This window comes from Primulina huaijiensis, chromosome 12 (genome assembly GCF_012295235.1).
Source record: "Primulina huaijiensis isolate GDHJ02 chromosome 12, ASM1229523v2, whole genome shotgun sequence".
NCBI classification, from domain to species: domain Eukaryota; kingdom Viridiplantae; phylum Streptophyta; class Magnoliopsida; order Lamiales; family Gesneriaceae; genus Primulina; species Primulina huaijiensis.
Window position 1 is genome coordinate 4,680,292 of NC_133317.1, and position 25,556 is coordinate 4,705,847.

Sequence of the window (25,556 nt, forward strand, 5' to 3'; positions counted from 1 at the left end):
ATTATAATGAGGTGTCATAAGATATTTTGTTTAAAAACCTTATAGACTTTTATACTTGTCGTATCCCTTACCGGGAGTGTGGGATGTCGTCTTAACATCCTCCCAGGATTTATAACAAGTTTTTTTGAAAAATTTATTTTTATTATTTATAATAACATTATATTATATAGTAAATATATAAACAATAAATAAATAAACAAAAAAATAAATATTATTACTTTTGCTATTTTTTTCTTCTGTTTTGGAGCTTGGAAAAATATGTAAGACTTTTAGAGCTTTGTGCTGATAACGTGTTGTGAAAAAGTAAAAATTTACGGTAAAAAGTAAAAATTTCAAACTCTCAAAATTATCACACTTTATAATATTTTTCTCTCAACTCAATTGTGATTTTCTTCACAAATGAGAGATCTATTTATAGTAATTTTTTACAAATAATCCAAAAATAAATTACATCATTACCTTCATCATCACACACAAATTTCAATATTCAACACCTAATTTTACCTAATATTCAACATTCAAATATTCAATACACACATTTTAAATATTATTTTTCAACAACTATAACATTTACTTTTATTATTATTGTTTTAAGATTTGCATACTGAAAATATCAAACGAGTCCCTAATAAGAAAGTGGCCAACCAACCTGACCCAAACCGCGTGTCCTAATTCTATCAATGTCACCGCCTATCCTCAAACCCAATGGGGGTGTTCACACCTACTTTCACACGTTGTCTCTCACTAAATCGATACGTATATATGCGTGTATATATATATATATATATTGAATGACGAATGTCAATGTTATACGCACACCTGACATCGAGTTTTTCAAACCCCGTTTCATAAATTAGACTTTCGCATATTTTGCGTTCACATTTGTTTTTGACGCATTATTTCGAGCAATTTTAACTGCACGCTGTACATGAGGCGCTCCTTTTTGGCAGGAAATCCCGATTTAGTCTCATTTTTGGGTGCTTTCGGCTTGTTTCAGGAATCCCATCTGGAGATGAGTGACAGCAAGCAGCATCAGAGAAAGAGAAGGCGGAAAGAGCACACGAGTGATGATGGGGTTGGGTCAATCGAAGATGGTGAGAAGAAAGAAGGGACTGTGAAGACTAAAGGGCTAGCAGAGATCTTGACTTCTTTGGTTATGCTGGAGGATCAAGGGAAGGAAGATGAGGAAGAGGTGGAGAAGGTGAACCGAGAAGAAAGGATTCATTTTGAGGAAAACCGTGGTAAGAAAACTCGTGCAATGATGGATTATTCCTCCAATCTGCAGGATTATCACAGGGATGCGGAGTTTGCTGAAGGGAAGCGGAAACGAAAGGCCCGGGCTAATGCTTTGGCTACCACTAGCGCTGCTGCTATGTCCGTTAGTGCGGCTGATGTGGAGGATTCAGTCCTGAATATTGATGATAAAGGCATCGTGAGCAATAAAGCACCGGCGGCTGGGCCGCAGAGGCGGCTGTGGGTTAAGAACAGGTCGAAAGCTTGGTGGGATCAATGTAATAGTCCCGATTTTCCCGAGGATGAATTCAAGAAGGCGTTCAGAATGGGGAAAGATACATTTGACTTGATTTGTAGTGAGTTAACCTCCGTAGTTGCTAAAGAAAATACCATGCTGCGGGATGCAGTCCCCGTTAGGCAACGTGTCGCAGTCTGTATATGGCGGTTGGCGACAGGCGAGCCACTGAGGCTCGTTTCCAAGAAGTTTGGATTAGGGATTTCCACTTGTCATAAGCTCGTGCTCGAGGTTTGCTCCGCGATAAGGAACGTTCTGATGCCAAAATACCTTAGATGGCCAGATGAGGATACCATTAGAACAATTCGGGAGGATTTCGAGGCCATGTCCGGGATACCTAACGTGGTAGGATCAATGTACACAACACACATACCAATAATCGCTCCTAAGATCAGTGTCGCGGCTTATTTTAACAAGAGGCATACCGAAAGGAATCAAAAGACCTCATATTCGATTACCCTTCAAGGTGTTGTGGATCCTAGAGGAGTGTTCACTGATGTGTGTATCGGCTATCCTGGTTCAATGCCGGATGATCAAGTGTTGGAGAAATCGACCCTTTTCCAACGAGCGAATGCCGGTTTCTACAATGGTGTTTGGATAGTTGGAGGATCATGTTACCCTTTGATGGATTGGGTATTGGTGCCTTACACGCAACAGCATTTGACTTGGACGCAGCATGCCTTTAACGAAAAAATCGGGGAGATGCAAAGAGTAGCTAAAGATTCATTTGCCAGATTGAAAGGGAGATGGGGTTGTTTGCAGAAAAGGACTGAAGTTAAGCTTCAAGATTTGCCGGTGGTTCTTGGGGCGTGCTGCGTTTTGCATAATATATGTGAGTTGATGAATGAAGAGTTAGACCCGACACTTCAATTTGAGCTCGTCGACGATGAAATGCTTCCCGATAATGGATTAAGATCTGCTAACGCGATGAAGGCAAGGGATAAAATCGCACATAATCTTTTGCATCATAACCATGCTGGCACATCTTTTCTATCATAGACGATGGCGCAGAAAGTTTCCCATTTTCGCCCAAGTTTATGTTTTTCAAAGGAATACGTATAAATTATACATACCACATTGATGTTGTTACTTAAATTTATGATTGTTGTCTCGTAGATTCAGATCATACTCAGAAACCACAGATCAAATGTAATTCATTGTTGAAAATTGCAATATTTTACTTGAATTTCAATTGTTTTATACCTTTTTTGCTTTATTGCTATCTATGTATTTACATATCAAAAACTGCAGCATGAAACGAGTAAATCTGCTGTAAAACGAGCAGATTCGGTTCATATTTATCATACACAATTGATTTATCGTAGTAGTTTTTTGTGATATGAAGGTTGCTTTGGAAAGCATGAAACACAACATAGATTTCAAATCATGAACAGCAAATGGCATGAATCATCACTATCCAATCAAAAAATATAATGCCTCAAATCTCTCATTCTTGTGGTGAAAAGAAGTAATAATATTATTATTGAAGGTGTTGTGTTGACCTTATTGATTGTTATGTCTAATATAAAATTGAAGTTTGATTGCTTTGTGTGCAAGTTATTAAGTTAGGTGTGAATGAAGTCAAGAAGGCAAAAGCCAACACGACAAATTAATCAAGCTTTCACACCTTAATGTTGACATCTAAAAAAAGTTATGTGCAGTTTACCCTTTGATAAATGGGAAGAAAATTCAATTATATTTAAAAAAAAAACTTTTTAATTTGGATAGATACAATTAATATTGAAATGAAAAAAAATCTTGTGAGATTATCTAATAAATCAATTTTGTGAGATAAATATCTGACATGATCAATGAAAAATATTTTTTTTACGTAAAAATTATTATTTTAATTGTAAAAGTATAATTTTTTATTAGTTATTATATGAAAAAAAAATGTTGTGTAATATATGTTGATTTGAGTGAAAAATATTATTTTTAGGTCAAAAGTATATTATATAATATATGTTGATTTGAATTAGAGGTATTACTTTTAACTGAATATGGATTAGGTCGACTCGTTTTACGTATATCGATCTATGATCGTTGCACATGAGATCTACTCCTATTGAAATTGTATAAATTGATATGAAGTGGACTTAAAATTCATCACAATTTTGTTCATTTAAACAAATCAAGAAATTTGAAATTCATTGTCTCAAAATTAATTACAAAATTAAATCCCAAAATATAATAAAGAATTAATCTTCCTTGACCCCGCTGAATTCACACAAATATCGAACCATGATGATCATGTGAAGACATAAAAAATAGATAAGAGAAATAAATAGGGAAGGAAAGAAAGAAAGCCAGTAGGCTATTAAGTTGAATATAATTTATACACTACAAATTATCAAAGTATGTGCCTAATAGCATATATTATTTCCAACAAAATACAAATCTTAATTTGCAGTATTATTAAAGTAATTCTCGTAAAAGTTTATTTTACGTCATTTTAAATTTTTATTCAATGAAATGTTTGAAAATTATATATAAAATTGGATAAGCTCATCTTGCCATGAAAAATTTGTGGGTTGGTTTACGATTTACTATTCCGTTTAAACGGAACGTGGGTTGTGACGGGGTGGGCCACGAGTTTTTTTTTTTTTAAATTTTTCATTAATTTTTTGGAATGACTGTATAAAGACATTTATTTTTAAAATATGTTTTTTTAGAAATTTAAAACTAATATAGATATGTTTTTAATGTCTTACATTATCAATTTTTTATAATTAAATTTATTTTTATATTATTCAATTGTTTTGATTTGTGATTTTTTTATACAAAATATAATAAATGACATCAAAATTTTATATGTTTTGTTTGGTTGTGATATTTATTATTTGTTATTGTGCAATATTGTTTCAAATATCAAATATTAGTGTTGTTTTCTTTTCTTTTCTTTTTTTTTTTTAATTTTTGACGGGTTGAACCGCCTAGACCGCAACATGCGATGATGTGAGTTGAGGTTTTCCCAACACCCGAATTGGCGAGCCGACCCGTTTGACAACTCGAACTCCGATATTTGGTCGTTATGTGCAGAGTATAGTCCATGTCTAGATCGTCCGTCCGCCTTCGAGGTATTCTTGTCCGTTGCATGCAAAATTTTGGGCCCGGCTGTCCAGGCTCATGGTTTGCATGGTACCATCCATTGCTAGATGCGGCTTGGATCCTTGAGCTTTTCATTTTGGGTTCGCTCAAAAGATATTGTTTAATAGAGTTTTTATTTTTATTTTTAAAGTGATTATTATAGAGTGTTTTGAAGGTAGTCGAGGAGTGAAAGTAAATAGTGTTTGAAAATAAAATCCTTCAAGCTAATATAAGTTAAAGTTCTAGTTAGTGAAGAAAAAAATTACAACAATATCATTGACCCAGATAACATGAGCTTTTTTTAATTATCTAAATTTTGGTATTCACACCATCAATAATATATTTATATAATTATTATTAAATTTTTAATATTTTATATCAAAATTAATTTATCTTTTTATAACATTAATACTTGAAAAATTACATAAGATTTAATAAAAGTTTAAAAACAAATACTTTTTTATAAATGCACAAAATATGTAAAAATAAAAAAAATCTGGAAATATAAATTATAAAATATGATATTTAAAATATAAAATGCTTGTAATAAAATATGAATTTGAATTTTATGAATTTCATTCAAAACTCTAAAAAACTCATATATATAAATAAAATTTAACATTTTAAAAATCTCGAAAAACATTTATAAAAATTGAGAGTAATTGTGAAATATGATAATTTTTTTAAGGATATCAAATATCGAGTTGTAACTTTAAACCAGTAAAAAAAAAAAAAAAAAAAAAAAAAGCAAAAGCAGCCAAAAAAAAAACATTAATCTTGCTTCTAGCTTTTGTTAAAAGTTATAAAAGTTGAAACAAAAGCTGATTTTCATAAACACTCCAAAGCACTTCTACCAGACTAGAATTCATAAAATACTTCATAGCTCTCTCAATCACACTCTCTTATACCCTCCTGAAACCCTAGTCCATATTCATCTCCAACTTTCCATTCCATCTGAATTTATTCTTGAATACATCCTAGAATGCTCTGCTTCCTTATCTGGACACTTGGAAGACACCTCCTTTGACAATATCAGAACTCCCATCCTCCGAAAGTAACCCTAAATTTTCCTACCACAAGTCTACGACCTTATGGCATAAAAAGTTCTCCCCCAAAGGAAATCTCCACATCCATTTGCACTGCACATTATTCTATGCCTCCAAATTCAATAAACCAGAAGTCTACTCTCGTGGCTATGTAGTCTGATATACCCATATAAGCATTTACAAAACGTGTTATGTAGATTCCAAAGTAAATATAAAGATCCCGTCTTCATGCTTCTAAGCGAATCACATGTACACAGTAAATTAGATTGCATGTTAACTCACATATGGAAAACATGACATTCATCAGTATACATAACAAGGAGAAAAACATTTTTGGGATGATACATAAAACGAGCTAAAATAGAATCCATTCCATATAATTGGTTTGAGCAATATGACTTACAATCCGTCAACAAAGCAGAACTCAAGAGTTTAGTCACTTGGAGAGCATGGCCACATAATGCAACATGCTGCAAATCTAAATCTCATCCAGATAATTAATGACAAGGCAGAAATTTGACCACGATTCTCAATAACGATATTTGGTGGAGTAATCTTTTGGAGCAATGACAAGACCACGGCCTTTCCTAGCACCACGATAAACGGTCTCAACAATGTCGATGAACTCTTGCTTATCTTTTAGAGCCCAGTTGATCTTATTGTTGTTTCCAGTGCCAAGGTCTATCATAATGTGTTTGTTCCTAAAGAAGAACATGACGGTTGACGGGTCATACAACTCATACATTGTGTTGAAATCAGGCACCTCTGAGATATCTACCAAGTAAATGACAGCAAAGTTCTTCAGCGTCTCAGCAACTGAAGCCAGTACTTCATCCATCTGGGAAGTATAATTAAACAACAAATGAAAAGATCTAAAATCATTAATGCAACCAGAAATGTAAATGAGTCGAGCTTATAAATTTCATGGGTTCAAGCTTGAGCCGCTACAAAACTTGAGATCAAGTTCATCGAGCTCAACTTAAAGAATCTCAAGCTTGCAAACTAGCTCACATGATCATATCATGATAACGAGATCAGATGTTTGGACACTAATAATAATGTGTTCATGGGCTTTAAATAAAATAATCAACATTTTTATGGCATAATCATTAAATTCCATATGCAAATATTGACATAAGAATGATAAATTTATTTTTCTACATCATTAAAATTATAAAGAAATTATTTAAACTAATGAACTAGCTCACAAACTTTCTAATGATTAAAATTGAGCTTGAGCTCATCAAAAAGCTCAAACAAGTGTTATCGTGCAAGAAAGTTCAAGTTTTATTGGAGCACATGTAGAGTTGGATTGATAGACTTAAAAACTGGGTCGACTGTCCTCTCCTCTCCTACGTCTCAAGTGCAATAAAATAATAAACTTAGCCACTTAGGTAGTGCTTGGATTACTGAATTTAAAATCAATGACTTCGAATCTATGACTTGTTTAGATGTACAAAATTTAATTGAATTTGAAATGTACCTTATATTAAGTTAAGTAATTTTAACCGTAATTGTCGTGGATTCTAAATATCTTGTGTATCATTTGAAATTCATTCCTCAAATCCTTCTAAAATCAAATCTATCAATCCAAGTGCAACTTTAGATGATAGGGATAGGGTTATCAAGACTAGCATATACCTCCCTCCGAAACGGATCTCCAAATCAAATTTATCAATCCAAGTGCAACTTTACTTTAGACAATAGGGTTATCAAGCCTGATAAACTAGACAAAATATTCGGTGTTAATTGAGGGGAACATATATTATCAATCAAACTCCGAGGTATGATACAGAAAACACGAGTTTCAACTCACGAAAGACAAGCTTTGCCTTAGTTTTAACTATCCAACATGAGGTGATTAAGCAATCATAAAGAATCTATATGATTACTAATTGGACCACTGATTGTAGCTACTTAACACATTAGAAGTTCAAAACAGCAAACACATAATCTATAAGTACATCTAGAACTCCAAATTTTAGTTGAATTTTTTGCATCACAAATGAGGGCAAATGCTCTCCCCGGGTTAGTTTGGCCATTGCCGTTCCCAAAACCAATAATAAACCTCCAATATGAGCTGTCTTACGAGAACTGCAGAAATCGAAAATTTCATGTGTTCAGTTGAATCTTATCTCGGCTAAGCTAAAAAAATATTCAGGAAATAAACCTGAAAAACACGAAGCTGTTTAAAATCAAAACCCAGCACATCAATCGATCCCAATCACTGAACCCTAAGTGATACAATTACAGAGCTCAAATTACAAGAACACGATTCCACTTAGACACACACAACACTCACCACCGAGTGAATCAAACTGAAATTTCGCAAAATTAAACTACTTTCAACAAATACATAGATGTGGGTATATCAGATTAAAGTAGCACGAAAAATCACCTGCATACAGGTTTCATCCCAATCGTGACCAAAACGTATGAGCACGAGGCGTTCCTCCTCGGCCAGAATAGCCTGATCCACGGCCCATCCGGAGTGAAGGTGCGGCAGCAAATATGACATCGTTTGGATGTTTCCGGAAACTTTACTCTTCGCCCTTTTTGTACTTTGACTTTTCCTGAACAATGAATTAGCTTCCGGCCTTTCTGAATTTGTTCTCTGATCAAGCAATTATAATTGAGATTCTCTCTCCAGTATCTTTCCTACAATTTTCTGCGATTTATACTGAAACCGTGTGGACTTTATAACTTTGAGACTTGAGGGGGCTTTTTTGGGGAACGGATGCTGCAGCTGGGGTCACGATCATTTTTTTAAAAAATATATATATATTTTTTTTTGGCTTTTTTATATCCTAACTAATTCTTTATTTTTTATTTTTTTTGACTTTTTGATTCATTAATTTTTTTCCTTTTTGTTTCTATATTTTGTTGTCGAAGTATAATTTTTTTATGTTTCATTTTTACTTCTTTTTTCCTCTTCAATTAGTCCCTTTTTTTTCTCTTTTTGTCCATTCAATTTATTTTTTAAAATTTACAATAGCGGACAGGAAGACTCGAATATACAAGATTCGATTTTCTTGATCTTTTATATGTCTAATTTTCTTCTAATTATTTGGCTGCCGAAATTTTTATTTTATTTTTTAACTATTGTGTGTGTTAGCTTTGCAAACACCAATGAATTCATCAACGCACACATATTATCTGGATCAAACTTGTTATTAATTTGTTGCATTCAATATGTAATAGGAAAAAATAAAATAAAAATTAATTTTTTTGTCAATGTCTTAGAAATCAAGATTGAAACAAGACAAAAATCATAATTAGAAGCTCGATTATCAGTTTCATAAGCATGACTGATGATGTCCGGGTAAGATTGGGTGAATTGGATGGACAATCTATCGAGCAGAGACATGATTAGCTCGGGTGACGTGGTCTGTACTGTGAGTCTCTTGACTGGGTAGGATGAGTTCGGATGACCTAGTCTGCACTGTGAGTACTCTTGACCAGGTAGGATGAGCTCAGATCAAATGGTCTGCACATACTCAAACAAAAAAAATGTCAGTGGGGCACCAGAAGAGTTTCCGACATGATAATATCGACGCTCAAGTCAGTACAGAGACTAAGTAGAGAGAGAATTTATTGAATGAGTATAATGCAATATATCATGTCTCATATGAATGAGTAAGCCTCGGTATTTATAGGAGGAAAAGATGACTTCGATTGCAGCGTTTGGACAATGTTTCTTAATAGACATCTACCCATACTCTATCTTCTAATAATAGGCATGGCGACCCATAATGTACCTGATCGAGCACTGATTTGTCATATTAATGATTACGAGGTATGATGACTCATACCTATGGGCACCGCTCTCATCTCTTCAGGGTTGATCTGAGTAGGAAAGAACCGACCTGGACAGTTCCTGCTAGTGACTAGGTAAAGTGAGCCTGGGTCAGATGACCTGGAAACGTGAAGAGGAACAGATCCCTCGATTATAGGTGGACATAGTCCACGACCCCTTAACTTAATTTTCTCGGGTACCCTGCCTTGCCTGGCTTGGCCTGGGAAGACTCCAAAGTATTGTAAGTGCTCGAGATGCCAAGGGCTGCCCTGCCTGGCCAAACACTTTTTCCCTCCGGACAATATCATTCAATCCTCGTCTTGCTCGGCCAAGAATATGAGCTCGAGCTTGTATGAGTCCACAATGGTTTGATCAACTCTAGACTAGTCCTACTTTGGTCATTATTTCCTACCCGAGTTCAAAGATGTCCCAGACCTTTCCAGGGCATCAATGCTCATTGCTCTGATGAGGTAAAGTATACTGATCATTAATCGAATAAGTAGCGACATTGAACAGGGTGGACCTTGCTGGACCAAGGGTGGCTGGCTCCGAATTTCGCTTGTTCTTTTCAGCATGAGCTTAAGTTGCTCCCTATCAATATTTATGGGATGCTCCTTGTACTCATGAATTATTTTACATGGTTCGTACTTACCTTGTTTTGTCCATAGTGCTTTCAATTCACCAGCCAATGATTAACAATAGACACACCATCCTGCACGAGAGACAGCATAAAAAAACAGCCATTAACTCTACACAGGTCGAACTTGGAATTTCAAAACATGTTATGCAACATTGAGAAATCACAAAGATTCAGACAAGTGCTATGTTTAAATGAAAAACGGGAAAAAAAATTTGTAGTTCTTTCTGATGAAAAAAGTTGAACAATCCAACACCGCAAGTGTTATCAGTTCCAACGTAAACTGCTCCTTTGTCTACATGGATTTTATGCCGGAAAGTTGACGTAAACTAACATTTGTAGACTTTGTTCTTTCTACTGCGGAGACCATATCCGCAGTAGATGTATTTTGTATTTCTAAATGAGTTTAACCTTAAATGATAGATGCAATACTCAGTCATTCAGATACTGCCTGTGTTTGATTAGAGAATCCCTCATTAAGGATTTATCAACCTCCAACTTGGGCTAATAAATAACTTTATATCATACATGGCAAGATAAACATATCAGCCAACATTACTGAATAATATCAATAACCAATCCGGTCCATCCGATATAGGTCAAAACAATCTTTGTTACATCCATTGTACACTTATTTGGATCAAACTATATGTGTACAGTTATTTGGAGAACAGAAGGGACCAAACATATATGTAAAATACTTACAGAACGTACAAATTAGTGAAGTTCATTGATTTGAATTACTTCTTAGCAAGAAAATTGTGATAAATCGAATGAAGATTGGCGAAACGGCTATGACTTTTCCTTGACATCCCCCATCAATAACAACGTATTGTAATTGGTAGATCACCTGAAAATAGAGGAGTAAGTTTGCCGAGGGCATTGTACCTCCGGTGAAGAAGTACCTAGTAATCCAATCCTCCTCAGTGATGTCCTGCAAAGTGAATACTTTATAATACAAAACAACAAATAATAATTGACAGATTATTAATACCTCAAAGTGGCATGCAAATGTTTTATGGCAAAAATAATGGACAAACAAAAGACTGTCTGATTTCATCCATTTGGAGAACTTATTAAGAAGATCTTGATGGTTTTTCATATTGTTTCAAATGGACAAAAGATTTCATTAGTGGTGCCAAGAATAGGCAAATTCTCATCTCCTATAATTGAATCAATAAAGGGTAAGCACCTCAAACATTTCGATGGAAAATATTCTGTCATAGGAAGCTTCCATATCAAATGTACTGATATCTGCGACTACTATATCGACATTCTGCTGCTGAAGCTCCCTGTGATCAAAAGTGGTTTTGTCAGACTGATACTCTCTGAAAGGGCTGTTGATCATAAACGTACAAGAAATTAATATGTTGTGTGTATCAGAAATTAGTGTGGTGATATGATGTTTTTAACACGAGCACACAACATGCAGCGGAAATTAATTATTGACACATAAGTATAACATGAATAAATAGAGACCAGATTTAAATTATGCACAAATACTTGAATTATGCACAAGTACTTGAGTACTTGTGCAACGCCATATGACAAAAAATCACTAGGAAAATATGTAATTTATTTACACAAAACAATACTAGTAAAGATAACAAAATTCCTTCACACGAAAATCTCAAATATTGAACTTGTGCAAGTTCAGAAAAACTCCAGCGACTACGTAAAATCCTCTCCAAAGTCGTCTAGTTCTTCTCTCAATATTCCATATATATAGATATTTATTTATTGACCTAATTATCTTTCCATAAAAACAAAATCCTACAAACATGGAAACAATAGTTTATTAGTAATACAACTCTATTCAAATATAAGATATTTATATCTTTGAGATAAATACAAAAAATAAATCATAGTATATAAATACCAAGATTAGATTAGATCAACCAAATCTAAGAATAAATCTTATTATTAGATCAAGTCAAATTAGTCTAGAAATAAAAATCTTTTATTTTTTACTTTAAATAAAAAAACAAAGATTAATTAATAATAAAATATTCATTTCACTTGCCATCAACCCAAAATATACTATTACACTCTGGGTCTTCAAATTTTATTTTCTCTCCCGTTCTCCTAATGTCAAACAAGATTTGTTTCCGTTGAGGGAGAAATGACTTAACGCCTGTCTAAGAATTACCTTCCCTGAGAAACCAAGTAAATTAAGACTTAGTATGTATGTTTGATTTTATTTTAAATATTTTAACGAGTGGGTCTCACGTGAGACTGTCTCACGGATCTTAATCTGTGAGACGGGTCAACCCTACCCATATTCACAATAAAAAGTAATACTCTTAGCATAAAAAGTAATATTTTTTCATGGATGACCCAAATAAAAGACCGGTCTCACAAATACGACCCGTGAGACCGTCTCATACAAGTTTTTGCCTATTTTAACACTTAGATTATTAGGGAATGAAATGAATGTTTTATTTTTTTATACAATATTTTAACACTATCTGAATAATCTAAGTCCTAATATGTATGTTTGATTTTTATTTCAGATATTTTAATATATAGATCGTTCAGACAATATTAAAATTTTGTATATTAATGAGATAATACGATTCATGTATCTATATTAAAATTTAAGAATGAATTACAAATCCAATGTATGGTAATTTTCGTATGAAATGTAAATATGTAAATTTCCCAATGAAATTTTGTGCTTGAGTTTTTATTTTAATAATTTTTGAGCAAACAATTGTTGCATAGAAAAACAAGTAGTCTTGAATATTTTAGATATAAAAGAAAATAATTATCTATAAATAATAAATAAATGAAAAAATGTGTAGATTAAACGGAGCCTTGGAAAAAATAATAATATTCAAAAGAAAAGTAGCTTGCTTGCTTGCTTTGGGTGTAGTGTAGCAAACAATCCTCAAGAATATACTGCCCAACCGAACGAAGCGCGAGGAACTCTAACCCATCAGACAAGAAAAGTAAAATTGGAAAGAATATATATATATATATATGGTCTGAACACTAAACATCTCTTCTCTTCTTTAGTGGAACGAATCAAATATTCCTGTAAGTCCCAAGATTGTGTGTCGATTCGATTTTACATGATCGATTTGATTCAGTCGCTTCTTGAATGGGTTCTAGTAATGTATTTGATTGTCTTTGTTGATGTGTTTTGTGTTTTACATATGGGATTTTCTCTGGTTGATTTAATTTAAATTTATTGAATCTTTCTGTTTTAAAACGTTTGGTTTCATTGGAGTGAGGTTGGAGCAAAGTAGTGAGTGTTTGATACCCTCTTGGAGCTTTTCATTTTAAGGACTACAAGAATCAATCCGATTATCAATGTGAATGAAATGATGTAGAAATGATGGGATGGGTAAGAAATTTATCTTCGTTCAATCTCTGATAGCAGATGATGAATGGGGAAAGCTAAGTATCCAAAAACAAGGAACATAAGAAATGGTCAGTTTAACCGAATTATGAATAAGCTACCACCGCACTTCTAGTGCTGATTTTTTTTTTTGGTTATTCTGATTGGTGCTTTAGCCACTGTTATTGCTATTATTAGCAGTCGAATATGGTCTGGCAAGTTTAAAGTTTTGCAGGATATGTCATCGGAACTCAAATTTGTGAAGACGGACGAAGAAGATTTTGGCGGTGGGCGTTTACTGCATGATATTGAAGAAATCAGCCACGCCCTTTGTTTGCATGGAAACCAGCTTAAGGCATTGAATCCAACTTCTGATCATCGTACTAATGTGGTCTCAAAGTATGGCCTTTTAGAACCAAGAAATAAATTCAAGATTCAAGATAAGGACAAAAAATCATCAATATGGAATTGGAAGCCTTTAAAGGCTCTGACCCACAACCGTAATCATCAGTTTAATTGTTGTTTCTTTCTCCACGTGCATTCTATTGAAGGGTTGCCTTCAACTTTTAACAGACTTAATCTGTGTGTGACTTGGAGTCGGAAGGGCAAGATGTTGAAAACTCACCCTTCCCATGTATATTTGGGAATGGCAGAATTTGAAGAGACTCTCATGGATTGGTGTACTATTAATTGTAGTAGAAACAGGACTCATAATTCAGCAAACTATGAACCCAAAGTCTTCTTGCTTCATACCTCGGTGATAGGGGCTACAACACTTGACATTGGGAAGCACTGGATTGATCTAACAAAGTTGCTCCCAATGACTTTGGAGGAGTTAGAGAGTGAAGAGGGGGGCTCAGGGAAGTGGAATACTAGCTTTAAGCTCACAGGCATAGCAAAAGGTGCGATGTTGAATGTTAGTTTTGGATTTTTCATGATGGATAGTATTTCATTTGAGTCAGATAATTATGTGAAAGCTCCTAATGTTGAGAACGAACGTGGACTAACAAGAGCAAATTATATTACTGATTTTGGTAATGGTCATGAAACAAGCCAGATAAATTACCATAGTACTATCCCTACAGGTTTAAGTAAACGGTCACATCGTCGGTCCCAGTCACTAGAACTGAAATTTCTAGACGAAAATCTCCCAAACCAAGGATCAGAACTCGCGGATTCAGTTTCTTTGTTGTACCAAAAGCTGGACCAGGAAAATATGCGTGAAGTTGTAGAGTTTGATGACGTTCATGAGTATTTGCAGTCCCTAAAACCTAGGACTGCCCCCTCTCTCGAGTTTTCTGGTGGTAATATTGGACATGAGGTTGACGATACCAAGCTTCCAATAATTGAGCGAGGTTTAGAAAGATCCATGATGGATCAGGTGAAGCTAGAACGACATGGTAGTGAAAGAATGGACAGTTCTGTAATTGAAATTATTAATGTTGCCGAGATTTTTGATTGGGAAGAGACAGTTGTTGATGAGAACATTGAATGTAATCCGAAGCTTGGTTGCGATGACCATGACGAGATTGATGATACTAAACACAAAGAAAATAGCATGTCCATTAAAGAAACATGTGAAGAACTTGATTTAGTTTTCTATGACATGATGGCATCTAGATTTGCAGATTTGGATTCATCACAGGATATAAACAATTGTCATGAGCAAGAAACATCCGGGAAAATCCAGTCTTGCAATAAGTATAGTAAGTTCCATGAATCTCTTAGCTTGGGTGATGATGCCGAATCTATAGAAAATGATTTTCTTAACATGTTGTGCCGTAAGCAGAGTACAGATGATATAGTTTTTGATAGCTATCTTGAATCTCCCAGAGATCAACTATTGAAACAGTTTGAGGAGGACAACATTCCATGGGTAAACGACTCTCTTGATACTGATGTGATGGCAGAGCAGGAATTTTTTTGTCGTAGGCCCAATGGCTACCGGAGAAAGCCACATGGTATTCTAGTTGATGAACAGTATCTAGGTAGTGGAACCCACTCAATGAGTAAAAAAAATGCTAAATTAATCGAAAATTTGGAAACGAAAGCTTTAATGCGTGAATGGGGTTTGGATGATAAGGATTTTCAGAATTCTCCATGCTCTAGCTCTGGTGGATTTGGAAGCCCTGTCTATATGCCCCCAGCAGAACCTTTAAGGTTGCCTTCTCTTCAAGAATGCCTTGGTCCAATCATTCAGATAAAGAGTGGTGGTTTCTTGCGTTCAATGAATCCTTTACTTTTCAGAAATGCAAATAATGGGGCTAGATTAATCGTGCAAGTTTCTGCTCCAGTTGTGTTTCCCAAAGCGATGGGGCTCAATGTCATGGAAATACTTCAGTGTTGGGCATCTGTAGGAGTTGAAAAGATGTCTATTCAAGTAAATAAATTGATGCCTTTGGAAGATATCACAGGGAAGATGGTACAACAAGTGGGGCCAGAGGTTGAATCAATATCAGGGGCTTTTAAGAGGTCTGTGAATTCTTGAATATAGCATCATGAAGTTGCCATCAATTCTGATATTTCATTTTAAAAGACTTGTTTTGTTTGCCTGCTTTTTTTCTGAAAAGTTGCAGATTGGATTCGGACGAGATAGATTCGGATTGTGCATCCTTTGAAAATATTGTTCCTGTGGCTATAAGCAACTTTGAAGGTCTTTTAATTGAAGGACTGAGGATTCAGTCTGGTCTACCAGATCAAGAATCACCTTCGAAAGTTGGGATCCAGTTTGTCGGGAGTTCTGCTCCAGATAAGGCTACTGAAGTTTGTGTGAACTATGGTTCTGAAAGGACATCAGGCTTGCAGGTCCTTGGTGTTGATGAGTTAGTGAAATACTCTTTGTCATTGGAAGACTGGATGAGGTTAGACGTTGAAGGTTTTGATACTGACAGTGGAACTGATGAAAATGGTTTGAAACTTCTTGCAGCTCATTGCACCGGGTCTTTAGAATTGAGCAGTGGACGGGATTATGGTACTTCAAATAAAAATTTCGTAATGGGTTTAAAAGTGCAGCTTCGAGATCCCTTGCGTGATAACGAAATGGTTGGTTCATCAATGCTTGCAATGATTGAAGTCGAGAGAATTCCCTCCCCTAAACTGCCCTGCACATCAGGTAAAATTTTAAATGATGAAAAGGATGGTTTGGACAGAAGATTGGTTGAACAAATTGTTGGCTCCGAGCAAAAAAGGTGGATCTTTGAAAAGGGTATCCCTCAATTTAAATTCTCGGAAGTCCATATTACCGGCCTAAATACTTCACTTGGTAAAGAGCATTGGGGAACTAATAAACAACAGCAATCAGGATCCCGGTGGTTGCTCTCTAGTGGATTGGGTCGGACGAACAAGAATCGTATTTGCAAATACAAGGCAATTGAACAATCTTCTTCTAGAATAATGAGAATGGCGTGGCCTGTGGACGTCCTTTGGAGCATATCGTCACATACCCAAGGTGGAGCAGCTACATGGGATGAGATAGTTGGGCTAAATGTGCACATAAGAAATCCTGATATTATATTCTTATAAAAATCTAACAGCTTGCGGAAATAACAATACATATTTGATCGTATCAGCTTTCCTTTTGGTAAAATTATATGTTGTAACTTGTCTAGAGGTTCCAAGGACCCGAACAGTAACCTCTCCTTGACGCAGATCGCAGGTTAATGCTATTGTTTTGAAAACCACAGATTTACATTTCAAATTTTTACAGATTCGCTGTATAGCTATATTGGTAAAATTTAGATTCAGTGCAATTTTTACCTCCAACAATGAAGGAGATAAATTTGCTGTGAGATATATTTAAAGCACAGATGACTTTGAAGCCTGTGAGCCATATGTTACTATTAAATACAAGATCTGCTTTTCTTGGTAATTCTAGGATACAGTTATTTCAAACGCTTTTGAGAACGGTGGCCAATATTCGCAACAAATTACCAGCTGTGAATTTGTTCAATTTATTCACTTTTTGCAACAGTTGAGCATCCCACCAAAAGCCTGGAATGTGTCTATTTAAACTACTGTCAATAATTCTGATAAATTCTTCAAGGTACGTAGAACTGCATTCTCTATTTCTTGAAAAGGTATAGAAAATCGAACGATAGTGATAACATTTGTATGAAATTTCAATTACTGAAATCAAGGCTAAGAATGTCCTTGATGATTGTGGACGCTCTCATAGGTTGTTATGACATATCGTTGATCATCTTTATCTCTGTCAACTCTCTTTTTAACTGGGCATCCTTCAACTGCGCACCTGTAATAGTTCCTGTTGATTGCATATTATGATCAGTTGTGCAAATTTCGAAGTTATTTAACAAAGAATTAGAAGCCGTATCTCCAATCTTGAATTGACACAAACTGTAGTATTGTAAATATTGCAGAATTGGTCCGTTTATCAGCTTAGTGATACAACAATTGGTTTATCCGAACCGAGGCTTTGAGTTTGAATGAGATGAGACTGAGTTACTCATGTAATAGAAGTTAATATTGTAGAAGAAATTATGCATCATAAGATAATGCGGAACCTTGGATTGGGGCTATTTTTCACCATCTTTTTTCCATACTTCCTCCACTTGAAACCATCATCCAGTATCTCAATATCTGACTTGGTCTTAAAAGCAACCTTTTCTCTCATTACTTTCTTCTGCTTGTCACTTTCTCCTGTTATCACATTCACGGCATCTGGAATCACATCTGAAATATTGATGAGAGGGCAATATAAGCTATCATGCAAACCTTTACATTTATTATCAACGAAGAAAATGATCAAAATCATCACGGAAAATTTGGACATATTTTCCTTAGAGGGGGCACGATTACTTTGCTCAGCCCTTGTTGAATCCATCGTCTGTGCACGACATATGCTATGATACTTGTATTCATGAAAATAGTATACGAACATGTGTTCTTTGATATGTTGTACACTAGTATATGTTACCAAACATGTATATGTAATATTTGATGCTTTAAAAGTTGAAACTTGGCTATGAACGACTTGCTTACTATTACTAGAACTTTCTTGAAAAGAGTTGTTGCTCCCGATAAAGTTAGTGTTGTCATCATTCACCACGGAGTTCGAATTTTGAGATATATAAGCTTCAGGTAATGAAGTAAATGCTGGGTTTTCCTCAGCAAAGTACCCATTGAACTCCGATAACTCAGAAACCTCAAAGTTAGTTTTGAGGGAATATGTGCTCACCGAGGAGCACTGTGGCCAAAAAGTGGCATGAAAGATATCTGAATTGGGGTAATTATCAGCCATGATAATCAACTCATGTGCCTTGGTGCGCATATATATATAAGCTGCTTGGGTTTAGCGGTCTTTCTTGGCAAGCTCCTGTTATGAGGCCAGAACCTTCATGTTTGTTTGCTTATTGCCCATCAATCAATCCTGTGGTGGCCAAGAATTCTGAGCTGGGCCCACGTTGTAATAGACTTTGAAATTTAGCCGAAGAAGCTGAAAAGTATTCTGGAAAAAACGGGAGTTTTCTTGAAATGTTTTTCATCTGTGAAATGAACCTGCTCGACTAGCCCACTCTTTTTACATGGGCGGAGGCACGGTAGCACGAGGAGAGTCCCTTGACCCTCCTCAAGCCCCAAAACTTCATTTTTTGTCCCTAAGAATTTAAACATTCTTGAAGAAATATAAACAAAATTTACTTCTCGACTCCTCAAAATGTAATTTGAGAATATTGATAGTGCGGTCGGGCCCGTAAAATGCGACACACCAGCTTATGGTCCCAAGTCCCAAGTGAAAAACGGGGCAGAACAGTGGGGTATGTCGTGCTTGACGTGGGCAGACTTGTTGATTTGAGTCTGTCTTGTTTGATCCGACCCATTCCTTAGTCATGAGGAATCAAATACCCGTCGGTACAGTATTTTTGTGCGCATTGACCTGCTTGACTTTGAAGATTGAAAGTATAATGGATAGCTTTGGCCTTAGAGTAAATAGAATCCTATCAACCATAACATATCAGCCCGAACTCGAATGGAAAGGATCTTTGGTTCTCGCAAAGTTTCAAACTCGAAATATTAACCCGAATGGGAGAAAAGCTTTTCTCGTAACATATATAATTTGGTTCGATTTTGAATTATTTTTGACTATGTGATTACATGGACCAATGGTTTACATAAAGCTGATTGTGTATCATCAATCCTTAACCAAGTAGCCATCTTGAGCCGACTTCATCCTCAAAATATTACCCAGTTCTCACCTGACCACAAATAATATTGATCATTGTGCAGCTCAACGTGTTCTTTGAGTTAGATTTACTTTCATTTGGGGGACGATATTCTTATTAAAAACAGATTGTTTATGTTGTTAAATAATACATGCATTTTATTTTATTTTATTGAAAAAAGGTAGTAAAATTGCAAATAAAACGAAAAGTCCTGGTCGTTTTAAAATTAAAGTTGAGAAACATGTCAATTGTTTGATCAAATTGGCCATTAGTTTTGAAAAGTCCTTGCTACTATTGAATTCTCGTGAATCCTCAATTCGATGCATTGAAAGTAAAAGGTCACCGGTGCCGAGGCGATTGTTTTGACGAATATTAGCAAGAGTATGTCTCTTGTGAGATGGTCTCACGAATCTTTATCTGTGAGACGAGTCAACCTCACCGATTTTCACAATAAAAAATAATATTTTTAGCATAAAAAATAATACTTTTTCATGGATGACACAGATAAGATATTCTTGTCACAAAATACGTGAAACCGTCTCACACAAATTTTCGTCCATCAGCAAAATTGAGTTCAGCATATCTTTAATTATGTATTCAAAGATCCACTTTTATTCTTCTTATATGTGAGTTTTGCAATTGTTTTTGTGGACCTTATATGTGATAATAAATAAAGATAATTGAAATCTAAGGTGTCCATTTATTAAAACACAAAAATTCATCTTAATATCAATTTTATTAGATAAATCTCCTGTTTAACTCATGTTAGGTAGTACACTTGAAATCTTCAACAGATGCGATCATTCAATATTTTTTTTATATAAATGGGACTCTGGAGTTTGATATTTGTCAATAGATCAAGAGTTCTCGATTATCATTTAAAAATTACGAACAATATTCGTTCCCGCTACATTCTCATCCTACAATTACACATGTTAATTTAAGATTAATTCTTATCTCACGTGTTTATATGAATAAAACAAGTTGATTCGATCTATATTTAAAAAAATATAAATAGAATTTCACAAAAATATTCATAAAATTTTGTGTTTATTTAGGATAATAGATCACTCGACCAATTTATAACAACCAGCAAACACAGAACACCACAAATCTGAGAATTACTCCTTCCATACCAGAACTAACACTCAAACCACAGAAAACAGATACTTTCTTCAAGCAATTTGGACCTCAATAGTTTTGGGCTTTTTCGGCTCCGGTGGCGGAAATTTCTCAACGGTCACAATCAGCACGCCGTCCCGGCACACCGCGTTGATCGCCTCGACGTTTGCATTTTCCGGCAGAACGAATTTCCGCATGAATTTCCCAACTCTTCGTTCCATCCTCACATACTTCTCACCTTCTTTCTCTTCTTCTCTCTTACGCTCGCCACTGATCAGCAGTACATTCCCTTCCTCCACCTGCACTTTAATATCGCCTGATTTCAGCCCCGGCATGTCGATTACAAACTCGTATGATTTCGGGTACTCCTTGATATCAGCTGGCGTCGCCGCCATAGCATTGGCGTCGCGATAGTAGGCCCTGGTAGGTGCGCCGTTGTATTTGTTGCCATCAGAATCCTCTGCAGCGCCGAACAAGTGGTACAATGGGGAGTCGAATCCAAGAAACCTTATATCCATGTCGATACTTCGCTTGCTACTACTTGTCTGGAAAATGGGAGATTTAATGCACTTTTGATTTGTTCGAAGATCTGTGGAGCTGTATGATATATAGGTAGATATGGTGGAAGTGTCGGGAAGAAAGGTGAAGTTTCCAGAGGAAACGAGGGAACAAGGTACTTCGGTTTCTAACAATTTCTAGAACACGATGGTGATTATTAATAATTGGGCCTAATTTTAGACTGTATACTGCTACATTTCGCACATGGCTAATGGATATATTTTTTTTATATGTTTTTGTTAATTTCTGAATTTATCACTTAAATAATATTTTGAAAAATATATCAAAATTATATATTTAGGTAAAAACTTGTGTAAGAAGATCTCACGGGTCATATTTTGTGAGACGGATCTCTTATTTGGGTCATCCGTAAAAAAATATTACTTTTTAAGCTAAGATTATTACTTTTTATTGTGAATATCGGTAGGATTGACCCGTCTCGCAGATAAAGATTCGTGAGATCGTCTCACAAGAGACCTATTTATATATTTATTAAATGAATGATGTGATGATATATGATTGGCAGAAAATATATTGATTGATATCCTATCTATAAATAAATAAAAATATCAAAAAAATCATTATTAATGTATTTATTTATTATAATAAATATATGAAATAAATATGTAATTAAATATCAAACATTTTCAATTTTTTCAAAAATTCTAATTTTAATTTGGTGTACCTAAAGAATATAAGTTATATTTAAGTATTTGTATTTGTTATATAATTTAATTTAATTTATATTATAATTTTGAGTTTTGTATTACTTTAATATATTTAACTCTCACTTATCTCTATCATATTAAATAAAATAAAAAAAATTATTTATGTTTTTCAACTTTTTAAAAAATCGTCTGTCATGAATTTTTTGTATATTTATTGTTCGTAATTTATTATTATTATTATAGAACTTTAATCTTTAATATATATATATCACGTTTCATAAAATCTATTCTTCCATTCCTTTGACTGAGCTAATAGTTTTAATATAAATATTTTTTAGCATAAACTAAAAAATTTTAATTAAAATTCATTCAAATTATATGACTTTTTTTTTTTCAAAAAAATTTCATAAACAAAATATATATATATATATAATTTTTAAAATAGTTTTTCTATCCCTTTTATTAGGAACAATTTGACGTAGATAAATAAATTAACTTAATTTAACGATACAACATTTTATAGTTATTTGAAAACTATCTCAGATAATAAAAACATTTATGATATCATATTTTTTTATATCATTATTTAGAATTTTAATATATATTATATAAATTTTTAAATAATAATTCAACTAATACTTATTAATTTTAATAATTAAATATATAAAATAACACATCACACGAGTAAAATATTAATATTTATTATATTAATGTCTTTTGCACATATTGCGTACTTAAATAATAATTTTTGTTATTTTCAAATTAACTATTTTTTTAATATTTTTATTAGAAATGATAGGTTATCTAAATATTTAAAAACATATATAAACATGATATTAAAGTTTTTTTTTTTTTGGTTAAAAACGCAATTTTAGAAAGAAAAAAAATCATTAAATAATTATAATTTTAAATAAAATTTCATCGAATTAATTAAAAGTTAGTTAATATAGAACCTCAACTTTAATTTAATTATAAGATATAAATGAATTATTTTAGATGGTGTTTTTAATAAAATTGAAAATAAAATTTTTAAACGTCTCAATATTTTAAAGAGAAATTAAATTTATTTTAATTAGTACATCCGCATATTTTAATTAGTAAATTTTAGATTGTGTTGGGCCTGATATCATTGGGCCAATGGGTGTGGTTAAACTTTATTACGCTGTTGCTGGGAGAGGGGGTTCTAAAACGCTTGGCTTAATGTCGTTTAAGTTTCAGTACACATAAACAACTGTGCTTTTTTATTGATGTTATTGATGTTTTGAATGACCGTAGTTATAACGGGAAATTGGGGATCAGTCCCCAGTCGTCTTTTTTTTTAGTGTTCAGTCCCTAAGTACTTTTTTAGTACCACATTTCTACATGAAGTGTACCACATTTCCACATGAAGTGTACCACAATTTGTATGACATAGTACCACAATTTTGTGGGTAGGGAGTAAACCCAAAAAAATATTTTGATCGGGGATTTTTCACCAACTTCCCCTTTTTATAAACATTGAATAAAAATATCATAAATATATAAATAACATACTAATTCATAATGAACTTGATTTTTTTAATTTTATTTTGTAGTTTTGTAAGACTGATTATTATTTTAATATTTTTATTTCTTTAGAACTTGAAATTTATTCATTAATATTTAATATATGCTAATTTTATCTTTTCATCTATTTTTTTAATTAAAATTTTAATAAAAGTTTAAAATGTTTTGTTACCCTTCAATTCATGAGTAAGTTTTTTGTAAGACGAGTCAATCCTACTGATATTCACAATAAAAAATAATATTTTTTTATGGATTCTCACAAAATAAAACCGTCTCATACAAGTTTTTGTTTCGATTTTCATAATTATTAAAAATAAAATTATTAATTTGTGAAAGATATGATTGAAAGTAAAATAAAATGTATATAACCTTGGTCGAACATGATCGAATCAAAAAGATGAGCTTTTTCACATAAAAGACTTTGAAAATCAAGAAAGCAGAACAATTGAACACAAACACAAACAAAACCAACTTTGATCATCGCTTATTTCATAACAGAACACCACTCGAAAAGGCTGCCGATAAGAAAACAGAGCTTTCTTTCAAGCAATTTGAACCTCAATTGTCTTGGGTTTTTTCGGCTCCGGCGGCGGAAGTTTCTCAACCGTCACCGTCAGCACGCCGTCCTGACACACAGCCTTGATTGCCTCCGTGTTAGCATTTTCCGGTAGCACGAACTTCCGCATAAATTTCCCGACCCTGCGATCCATCCTCACATATTTCTGGCCCTCCTTCTCTTCTTCTCTCTTACGCTCGCCACTGATCAACAAAACATTCCCATCCTCCACCTGCACTTTGATATCTCCTGATTTCAGCCCCGGCATATCTATCACAAACTCGTACGCTTTCGGGGACTCCTTGATATCCGCTGGCGTTGTCGCCATGGCCTTGGCGTCGAGAAAGTAGGTCCTGGTGGGTGCCCCGATGGATTTGTTGCCGTCAGAATCCTCTGCAGCGTCCAACAGGTGGAAGAGTGGGGAGTCGAATCCAAATAACCTCATATCCATGTCGACACACTTGTTCCGATTTCTTGAGAATTTGTGATGGGTACGGGGCGTCGTTTGATCAGTATATATAGACAGAAATGCAGGAAGCCTCGGGAAGAAAGGTGAAGTTTCAGAGACATGTCCAGCGATTTCTAGAAGGATACAAGGTCCTGAAAGGATCACTGGCGAAATCCCGCATTTAGAAGCCCGTTTAGATAATAAGTGGGCCTAATTTTTGGGCTGATGGAATTTGCTTCAATGAGCATAATAATTTTATTTTTCAACAATCTGAATAAAACAAGCTCAGAAAACAATGTCACAAAATAATAATAATAATCATGGAATATTAGTTTTGTACGTTATATTTTAACGATTTTGGTTATTTATGTTATCGAATTTCAATATCAATCCACTATTTTTGATTTTTTAGTTTTTTACCCGATATTGAGGTTATGTGGCACTTATGTAGCACTCACGTGACTCCGACACTTATTATAACTGTCACAACAATATTTTCGATGAAAACAGATTGAAATTAAAAAAAAATTGAAAAATACGATATTTAAAATGAAATTTAACTATATAAAAGACCAAAATTACAATCAACAAATATATAAATTCAAAATTACAGTTTTCTCATAATAATAATAATAATATTGTATTTCCTAACCCTTTTTTTTATCGTGTTATTCATAATGGTTGTGTCCTTACCCTTTTTTTTTTTTTTTTAATTAACGTGTTGTATACCTTCAAGTGTTATTAATTATGCCTTGATTATATAGACTTTATTTTAATTTTCGATTGTCTCGAAGATAAGATCAATGTTTACTTTTAGTTTTTTTTTTTGGTTTTACTAATATATCTTATTAACTAAGTTTTGAAAAATATGATTTTTTTTAAAATGAATTAAATATAGACAAAATTAAAAATTTATATATAAATTTAATTTTTAAATTATTTTCTTAATTTATGTGAAAAAACAAACCTTGCTGTATATATATAATGTATTTACAAAGGCCATTGAATCTCTTACTTTTTTCCCTTCTAATTTTGAGTAGATCTCT

At 33.9% G+C, this 25,556-nt stretch overlaps 6 protein-coding genes across 8 annotated transcripts; 2 read left to right on the forward strand and 4 right to left on the reverse strand.

Annotated features, from left to right (window-relative positions):
* The first annotated feature begins 801 nt into the window (after positions 1–801).
* LOC140990486 (protein ANTAGONIST OF LIKE HETEROCHROMATIN PROTEIN 1-like) lies at positions 802–2,726 on the forward strand. The gene has a single exon (XM_073460199.1). It carries the CDS (start codon positions 929–931, stop codon positions 2,525–2,527), a length of 1,599 nt encoding a protein of 532 aa, XP_073316300.1. The 5' UTR covers positions 802–928; the 3' UTR covers positions 2,528–2,726.
* Positions 2,727–6,007: 3,281 nt separating this feature from the next.
* On the reverse strand, positions 6,008–8,317 carry LOC140990412 (thioredoxin-like protein YLS8). Its single transcript, XM_073460087.1, has 2 exons — positions 8,060–8,317; positions 6,008–6,499 (listed from the first exon to the last, which is right to left on the reverse strand). The coding sequence occupies exons 1-2, from the start codon at positions 8,177–8,179 to the stop codon at positions 6,191–6,193; spliced, it is 429 nt and encodes a 142-aa protein (XP_073316188.1). The 5' UTR covers positions 8,180–8,317; the 3' UTR covers positions 6,008–6,190.
* Positions 8,318–12,951: 4,634 nt separating this feature from the next.
* LOC140990619 (protein PLASTID MOVEMENT IMPAIRED 1-RELATED 1-like) lies at positions 12,952–17,120 on the forward strand. 3 transcript variants are annotated; one of them, XM_073460397.1, is made up of 3 exons: positions 12,952–13,133; positions 13,673–15,909; positions 16,008–17,120. In XM_073460397.1, the coding sequence occupies exons 2-3, from the start codon at positions 13,676–13,678 to the stop codon at positions 16,957–16,959; spliced, it is 3,186 nt and encodes a 1,061-aa protein (XP_073316498.1). In that variant the 5' UTR covers positions 12,952–13,133; positions 13,673–13,675; the 3' UTR covers positions 16,960–17,120. The 3 variants fall into 3 exon arrangements, with proteins under 3 accessions (XP_073316498.1, XP_073316500.1, XP_073316499.1); XM_073460399.1 differs by having other exon boundaries at positions 16,014–17,120; XM_073460398.1 differs by having other exon boundaries at positions 12,952–15,909.
* A 252-nt stretch (positions 17,121–17,372) lies between these two features.
* Positions 17,373–18,762, reverse strand: LOC140990621 (probable WRKY transcription factor 12). The gene is made up of 3 exons (XM_073460400.1): positions 18,436–18,762; positions 17,958–18,126; positions 17,373–17,698 (listed from the first exon to the last, which is right to left on the reverse strand). The coding sequence occupies exons 1-3, from the start codon at positions 18,722–18,724 to the stop codon at positions 17,575–17,577; spliced, it is 582 nt and encodes a 193-aa protein (XP_073316501.1). The 5' UTR covers positions 18,725–18,762; the 3' UTR covers positions 17,373–17,574.
* A 1,883-nt stretch (positions 18,763–20,645) lies between these two features.
* On the reverse strand, positions 20,646–21,423 carry LOC140989790 (17.3 kDa class II heat shock protein-like). The gene has a single exon (XM_073459192.1). It carries the CDS (start codon positions 21,251–21,253, stop codon positions 20,789–20,791), a length of 465 nt encoding a protein of 154 aa, XP_073315293.1. The 5' UTR covers positions 21,254–21,423; the 3' UTR covers positions 20,646–20,788.
* A 2,469-nt stretch (positions 21,424–23,892) lies between these two features.
* On the reverse strand, positions 23,893–24,605 carry LOC140990227 (17.3 kDa class II heat shock protein-like). Its single transcript, XM_073459828.1, has one exon. The coding sequence runs from the start codon at positions 24,511–24,513 to the stop codon at positions 24,049–24,051; it is 465 nt and encodes a 154-aa protein (XP_073315929.1). The 5' UTR covers positions 24,514–24,605; the 3' UTR covers positions 23,893–24,048.
* Between the last annotated feature and the right edge of the window lie 951 nt (positions 24,606–25,556).

Bases quoted from the DNA above. Each gene is read 5' to 3' on its own strand.
- LOC140990486 (XM_073460199.1), top strand. From the start codon at position 929: ATGAGGCGCTCCTTTTTGGCAGGAAATCCCGATTTAGTCTCATTTTTG.
- LOC140990412 (XM_073460087.1), bottom strand. From the start codon at position 8,179: ATGTCATATTTGCTGCCGCACCTTCACTCCGGATGGGCCGTGGATCAG. The intron at 6,500-8,059 runs GTGATTTTTCGT...TATACTTCCCAG, and splicing joins GGGATGAAACCTGTATGCAG to ATGGATGAAGTACTGGCTTC.
- LOC140990619 (XM_073460398.1), top strand. From the start codon at position 13,676: ATGTCATCGGAACTCAAATTTGTGAAGACGGACGAAGAAGATTTTGGC. The intron at 15,910-16,007 runs GTCTGTGAATTC...TTTTCTGAAAAG, and splicing joins ATATCAGGGGCTTTTAAGAG to TTGCAGATTGGATTCGGACG.
- LOC140990621 (XM_073460400.1), bottom strand. From the start codon at position 18,724: ATGCGCACCAAGGCACATGAGTTGATTATCATGGCTGATAATTACCCC. The intron at 18,127-18,435 runs GTAAGCAAGTCG...TCAATATTTCAG, and splicing joins TCAAGAAAGTTCTAGTAATA to ATGTGATTCCAGATGCCGTG. The intron at 17,699-17,957 runs GTTCCGCATTAT...TGCAATCAACAG, and splicing joins AAAAATAGCCCCAATCCAAG to GAACTATTACAGGTGCGCAG.
- LOC140989790 (XM_073459192.1), bottom strand. From the start codon at position 21,253: ATGGATATAAGGTTTCTTGGATTCGACTCCCCATTGTACCACTTGTTC.
- LOC140990227 (XM_073459828.1), bottom strand. From the start codon at position 24,513: ATGGATATGAGGTTATTTGGATTCGACTCCCCACTCTTCCACCTGTTG.